At 53.8% G+C, this 7,146-nt stretch overlaps 3 protein-coding genes across 3 annotated transcripts; all 3 read right to left on the bottom strand.

The window, feature by feature from the left end:
• Window positions 1–393: 393 nt before the first annotated feature.
• On the bottom strand, window positions 394–1,053 carry ASPVEDRAFT_178564 (uncharacterized protein). Its single transcript, XM_040808817.1, has one exon. It carries the CDS (start codon window positions 805–807, stop codon window positions 460–462), a length of 348 nt encoding a protein of 115 aa, XP_040673492.1. The 5' UTR covers window positions 808–1,053; the 3' UTR covers window positions 394–459.
• Window positions 1,054–4,047: 2,994 nt separating this feature from the next.
• On the bottom strand, window positions 4,048–4,311 carry ASPVEDRAFT_97954 (retropepsin-like aspartic protease; the record flags this gene model as incomplete). The annotated part of the gene is made up of 1 exon (XM_040818788.1): window positions 4,048–4,311. A coding segment is annotated over one exon (264 nt), but the record flags the coding sequence as incomplete, so codon positions are not given.
• Window positions 4,312–5,365: 1,054 nt separating this feature from the next.
• On the bottom strand, window positions 5,366–6,175 carry ASPVEDRAFT_88968 (uncharacterized protein; the record flags this gene model as incomplete). The annotated part of the gene is made up of 2 exons (XM_040818466.1): window positions 5,366–6,042; window positions 6,106–6,175. The coding sequence occupies 2 exons, from the start codon at window positions 6,173–6,175 to the stop codon at window positions 5,366–5,368; spliced, it is 747 nt and encodes a 248-aa protein (XP_040673490.1).
• Window positions 6,176–7,146: the final 971 nt, after the last annotated feature.

The following is a 7,146-nucleotide window of genomic DNA, read 5'->3' as shown; positions in this document are numbered from 1 at the left end:
GGAGGGCTCGGCGGGCAGTGGCCTGAACGTGGGGAGCCCGGTGCGTGAAATGCCGGGCCGCCAGGGACCCGGACACCTGCGGAGCCAGTTGGCGCGGTAGGATGCCTTGGTGGGGGGCGCGTTATTGGTCGCCCGCCTGGCAAGGCCGGCGGCGGGCGTTTTTGGCGCTAGCCATTGGGCGCCGGCGGGACTTGGGCGTGGCGGCGCGGCGGTGGTTGTTGGGGATCAACTCTGAGCAATAAGTTGATTGCTAAAGAAAACTAAGCGTGGTCTGCTAAACTGACTACGAGGCCGGAAGATATCTCCGGTGGGCGCTAGCGTGGCACGTGGCCAGGGCTAGGGCTAGTCCCGTGACCTGGTCCGGCCTGGGCCGTGACACTTACCCCCCCCCTTCAAGGCTGAAGGTCCTCCGAAGCAAGCTAAATACATGATAAATCAAACGCTTTTCCGTACAATCATTCAATCAGTTGTCAAGTAGTCAGGGGGTCGAGGCTTTCTGGGGTCCTTCTGGTGATATTCCATTACTTTATCCCGTGCATGCTTAAAATCGGTCCACGGTTGCCACGGGGGGTTGGAGTTCCAATCGTCCCATTCGCCGTTGAATATAGCCTTATACTGGATCATATCACGTACTTTCCGACAGTTCACAACCTCTTGAACGTCCCATTCCTCGTGCGGTTCCTCTTCCCCAATATCGCGGATCATTACCGGCACTTCCGGGTCTTCGACCTGGCCGGGATAGGGCGTGTTCGACGCTAAATGAAGCTTCCAGGGGTGGAATACCGGTGTCACGCCTGCTTCTTCCATCTGTGGCGGTAGCTTGACCTCGTAGGCTTTGTGATCAATGATTCGAACGATTGGCCATGGGCCGAGGTTCTTAGGGGCTAGTGAGTCCGATTCCCGTTGAAGGTTGAAGTGGCGGGCATCAACAAAGACCCGGTCACCAATTCGGTACGCTGGATGGGGTTGTCGACGGGCGTTGGCTTGTCGGGTGTAGGACTCCTGGGCCCAGGTAAGCTCTGTGTGCAGGAACTCACGGATGTCCTCGGTGCGCTTAATCAGCTTCTCTGCAGTGACCATCTGGGGGTGTGTGGGATCGCTGAAGGTGCCTGGGGGCTCTGTTCCATCCCGGGGGTGATAGCCGTGGTTTGCAAAGAACGGTGTCATTCCGGTGGATTCATTGGTATGATTGTTGGCGGCGAACTGGGCGTCAGGCAGGAACTGAGCCCAATCGTCCTGCGCGTAGTTGACGTAAGCGCGGAGGTAGTTCTTCAGGCCTTTTACTGCACTTTCTGACTGGCCGTCTGTCTCCGGGTGGTTGGCACTGGATAGCTTTACCAGAACCCCATATCGTTTGCAGTATCGGCCCCAGAAATAGCTGGCAAAGGCGCTTCCCCGGTCCGAAACGATCGATCGTGGTAGCCCGTACTCGCTGAATACTCGCCGGTGCATGACCTCCACCAGTTCATCCACTTCCTTTGTCTGCAGGGGCTCGAATAGTCGCTGTTTAGTTAGTCGGTCGACCACCACCAACACGTGGCGGTAGGTGCGGTTCTTAATGACACTCGGGGGCAGGTCTTCCGCAAGATCCATGCTGATATCAAGCCATTTCCGGTGTGGAATCGGTAGCGGTTTAAGCAGTCCTTGCTTCTGGATAGTGCGCGCCTTGGAGCGGCGGCAGAGTGTGCAAAAGTCCCCAAACTGCCTACAGTCATCCTTCATGTTAACCCAGTGGTAATTACGGATCAGGCTTCGATAAAGGTTCTTAGGGCCTGGGTGCCCGGCATTCCGGGGTTGGTGGTGCAGTCGGAGTGCTTGGTTCTCTGGGATATAGAGGCGGTCGTTGACCCAAAGACGTCTATCCCGTACGGAGAGCTCTCCAATAGGTATTTTAAAGCCTTGGTTGATCACATCTGGTGGGAGCTTCCGCAGGCCATCCTCGATGGCTTTAAAGATCTTTAGGACCAACGTATCCTCACGGTAGGCCTTGTCGATCTGTTCCTCCAGCGGGACGGTATCCTCCTCGGGGTCTGTTTCTGGGGGTGCCTCGGTATCGTCAAAGCCTTCCGGGGCTTCAAGATCCTCTGGTAGCTCGCTTAGTTCGGATTCTGTGTCAAAGTCAAGCATCTCGGGTATTTCCTCTGCTGGGGTCTCTGCTAGGGGTTCAACCGCGGTACTATGGTTGTCCAGCGCTGTCGTCACGCAGAACATTGCGGAGAGCGCCTTTTTCACGTCCGTGTCCAGGTGGTCGTTTGTGAGTAGAGTCTGTAGGCGTTCGCGCTCACGGTCATCCTCAACACCTTGCGGCAGGTCCTGGCGGCGGCGGGTGAGGATGTCGGGCTTCTCGCCTTGCTTCCCGGGTCGATACATGATCTTGAAGTTGAATTCAGAGAGGAACTCTGCCCAGCGGGCCTGCCGGCGGTTCAGCTGCTTCGTGGTCATAAAGTACTCCAAACTCCGGTGGTCTGAATAGACCTTTACCGGCTCGCCGACGCTGGTGAGCTCTGGTCGCCAGGTTTCAAAAGAACGAATAATTGCCAGGGTTCTTTGTCATAGATCATGTAGTTGGTTTCCGCATTAGACATCTTCTTCGAGAAGAAAGCCACTGGCTGAAGGACATCACCGTGCATCTGCGAGAGGACCCCGGCGGTCACAAAGTCTGAGGCATCAGTCTCAACCCAGGTTTCCATATTAGGGTCGAAGTGAGCCAGGATTGGTGCAGAAGTAAAGGCCTCTTTTATAGCCTGGAAGGCTGCGTCACACTCATCAGTCCATTTAAAAGGGGGATATCGTACTTTCTTTCTTCCAGAGGCAGTGGTGTATGTCTCACTGCCCTTGGTCAACTGGTTCAATGGTGCGGTCAGCTCGGAGAATCCTTTAATAAAACGCCGGTAGAAGCCAGCAAACCCGGTAAACATCTGGGTATCCTTCACAGAGGTCGGTGTCTGCCATTCCCGGATGGCCTGGACCTTCTCGGGGTCCATGGCGATACCGCTGGTGCTGACTACCAAGCCTAGGTATTTGACCTGTGACACCCCGAATTCGCACTTATCGATGTCGACGTGCAGGCCGCGGTCAAGCAGGCGCTGCAGTACCTTCCTAACGTGGTTGTCATGATCTTCCAGGTTATCGCTGTATACCAGGACGTCGTCTAGGTACGCCGTGCAGAAGACGTCCAGGTAATCAAGGATCGACTTGCTTGTTAATGTAGCTTTGGAAGGTCCCGGGGGCGTTGCAGAGTCCAAATGGCATAACCAGGTATTCAAACTGGCCATATCGGGTATTAAAGGCAGTTAGGTACTCCTTTCCTTCCTTGATCCGAATCCGGTTGAAGGCGGCCACCACGTCAAGTTTAGTAAAGATTTTTGCCTTGGACAGTCGGGTGAGGGTGTCAGTGACCAGGGGGATCGGGTAACGGTTCTTGATGGTAATCTCGTTCAGCGCCCGGTAGTCAACACATACCCGGAGGCCGCCCCCAGGCTTGCGGACCACCAGGATCGGGGCTGCTGTTGGTGATGAGCTACTGCGGATGAAGCCCTTACCCAGGTTATCATCTATATATTTCTTGACAACCTCAGCTTCTTGGAGGTTCGTGGGCTGGTAGTTCCGCGAGAATGGTAACTCCTTCCCCTCAATCAGCTGGATATCATGGTCTTCAGGGCGGTTTGGTGGTAAATCGTTAGCTCGTTCTTTCATGAAGACTTCAATCAGGTCGTGATATTGCGGTGGGACCCTCTTCTTGAGTTCTTCAACTGTGTATTCAGCGGATCCTCGCATGTATCGGTCATAGTCTGATGCCTGCACGGCGCCTGTGGTAGCTGCACAGAAGAACTTCCCTGCTGTTCTCGGTGTCATTATGAAGTCATGGTGATCCCGTCGCTTGGCCATAGCGAAGAATACCCGGGCTGACACGAATTTAATATCAGTGTGGGCTGTCGGCTCCCGGGGCGCGGTTGACCCTATAGCGTGTACCGTACAGGGTTGCGCGTGAGGCAGGCAGTCATCTGCAAAGCATTTTGTAGAGTTGAACTTCACGGTGCGGAGGCTCCAGTCAACCACGGGATTGTGGTCGCGGAGCCAGTTGTCTCCGAGGACTAGTTGATAATATGGCAGGGGCGTTAGGTATACAAGGCGTTGTTCCAGGTGGTCACCGATGCGGAGGTCTATCAGGGCCGCTTCGGCGATATCATGGTAGTGGGAATGGTCCGCGAGGTGCAGCGGAACCGGCTTGTTTAGTTTGAACGTGGATAGCTTAAGGGCGCGGGCCAGGGAGGGATCAATAGTGTCAACTTCACTTCCATTATCAAGCAATGTTTTTGTCTTTTATTGTTTACATACGCTTTTAAAGTGAGATGGCTGCCGTTCTGCAGCTTTGCTTCCTGCAGGGAGGAGAGCGCCATTGACGAAAGGAGCCTAAAGGGCTGATCATGATCCTTCTCTGGTTCTGGAAGTCTCTGGTCCCGACGACGATCAGAGACCTCTAGTTTTCCGCCTCCGATTCAGAACTAGAGAGCTCGTCTTTCAGTGATTCAGCGGTGATCTCATTGAGGGACTTGCCGCGGGTACGGTTCCATGGGCAGCAGGCATCGCTGGATCGGTGGCCCGAGCCGCGGCACGCCCAGCACCGACCCTGGCGTATGAGTGCAGCGCGGACATCATCAGTAAGCTTTGAAGGGCGATCCTCCGGGTCATACCACTCGCCTTTCCAGGTAGCCGGCTTGGTGGCAGTCGGGGTGCGGTTAGGCTGGGTCGATCCTCCGCTGGTATAGGTATTGCCCTGGGTGTTGTTTGACGGTCTCAGGGTGTTCTGGGAGTCTGCGCGTCCTCCAGAAGCTCCAAAGACACCGCCACCACGGCCGCGGATTGGCTTGGGGTGTTGGAAGTCGATCTCAGCGCGGGCGTCCTCCAGGCGGCGGGCATCGTTAAGAGCCTCTCTTAGGCTAAGGTGCTCCTTGAACCACATGTTGTTAGCAAGGTTAAACCGGAGGCTAGTCTTAAACTTCTTAATCCGCTCCTTGTCAGGCACGCGGGCTCTTATCCAGAGGGTCAGCAGGCGGTGGTAGTACGCAGTAACGGTTTCGTCCGCTTCCTGGGTCATGGACTGCAGCTGCCGGAGTGCGGCATCCTCAAGGCGATGAATCCCCATGTAGTGCTCGACTTCATCCATTATGTTATGCGCTGCCACCTGCGGACGCTATACAAGCGTGCCTGAGGCACACTGCGGCGGCCAAGCAGCCACCACGTGACATACAGACACATGTTGCGCCGCTGGTTCTCAGCTAGGAGAGCCAGCGATTAGTTCTATTGAATACAGACCTACCCTCCACCAACCACGTATCACGTCTCTATAATCTCTAGAGAACCGCTATATTAGTATTGCGGCCTTACACATTAAATCTGCAAAGGTCTTTGTCGGATCGCTTAGAACAAAGGTCTGCATGATATCGAAGATCGGCTTGTCTATGCGGGATAGAGTGTAGCGGATCTTTGAGCGTTTAGTAGGATACAGGGGATAGTCGTCCTCAAGCTTTGCATCGATAGCGTATCTCCAGGGGCCATACTCATCAACATCCTCGCCTTTGAAGTGGCTATTGGGGTGGGAGCCCCGGGGACGCCAGTTCGAGACAGTATCAGTAACTGGGGTATAGCGGGTTTCGTCCATGTAGCCAGGGGATTCCCGGGACACCGGGGCTTCGCGGTAGTAGTCCGGCTGAGGTGGCATTTCAGTTGTAGGCAGAGGTTGCTGCTCTATCTGGAGGTGAGCAACCTGTTCCTCCAGGGCTACGATCTTCCGTTGGGCATCGTTGATTAGGTCTGACATCTCCTTCTTACGGCGCAGTGCCAGGTCACGCTGTGCACGCATATCCTTTATTAGTTCAGGCTCAGGGTCATTGTGGACGGTAGGCCTGCGAGGCTTGGCAGTAGCTTCCGGGGTCGATAAATTGGTAGGGAGGAGGCGTTCAAGGGAACGCTCGTAGGCACGCTGAAAGGAGCGGCCTCGAGGTCTTCCAGGGTTATCAGACACGGTATCAGGGCCATGGTCTGGTGGGGATCAACCCCGTACAGCTGACTATCGGGAGAGAACTGATGAGACTGATTGCTCACGGGGTGCTGAGGCTTTCGAGAGGATTAACTTGCTGTGAGTACGCCCTAGTTGGGACTCTGCAGCTGCCATGACCTCGGCATCGGCGCTTTTGCGCTTTCCGGAAGGGATCTGATCCGTGGTTGCTGGATGCAAGGGTTCTGGTTGGGGGGTCTGGTGGTTCTGTGGGACAAGAGAACTCTGTGGGTTTGCTAGTGGCACGATCGACAGGCTCGTCGTATCGCTAATCTGGTAAGTTCTAGTGGTTCAGTAGGACAGTCAAGGCCAGTTGAATCAGTGAGGCCTAGTAGCGACGCTTAGTTTTAGTGTTGGAACCAACTCTAAGCAATAAGTCGATTATAGCAAGAAAACTAAGCGTGAGGTGCTAAACTAACTACGTGGCCGGATATATATCAATCAGAGTGATGCAGGCCTCTAGAGGGGCATGCACTTGCAGGGCGACAGGCGCACGCACCCAGCAGTGACCAATCAGGGGGTGAGAAAAGCCACCCAGGGGGCAATCCGTCAAGGACTGGGGAGTAGGGTCTTACAGTTATGGAATTATTATATTAAAAGAAGCCTTTGCATTTGCATAGCAGTATAGGGAAACCTAATTTAATAGGAAAAACCTAGACCAAGGCGTGTGAAGACCCCTATCCAAATCAAAACCCCAGCTATACCTAACAAATTCTATAAGAATAGTAGAGTATAATCTGGACATGCTATTAAAAATATATCAGTAGACGACAATCATAACATGATTCTGAGATCATACATAGATAATGATACTGCTGTACCGGAAAATCCAACAAGGCGCTTACTAGGTTTAATCAGCACAAGAGTATTGTTAAACAATCCAAGTATAAGTAGCTTTGGAGAGGAAGGGGTTGTTAACCACATACAAGCTATCCATACCCCATCTCTGTTAGCCTGTATATTCTCAAGTCAACTTGCAGGCAGGAAGGGTTAACCACTTACAGACTATCCATGTCCCATCTCTGTCAGCCTANCCCCATCTCTGTTAGCCTGTATATTCTCAAGTCAACTTGCAGGCAGGAAGGGTT

The sequence above is a fragment of the Aspergillus versicolor genome, assembly GCF_001890125.1.
Source record: "Aspergillus versicolor CBS 583.65 unplaced genomic scaffold ASPVEscaffold_13, whole genome shotgun sequence".
Classification (NCBI taxonomy): domain Eukaryota; kingdom Fungi; phylum Ascomycota; class Eurotiomycetes; order Eurotiales; family Aspergillaceae; genus Aspergillus; species Aspergillus versicolor.
Note: the sequence above shows the minus strand (reverse complement) of the source record. Positions and strands in the feature narration are given on the sequence as shown.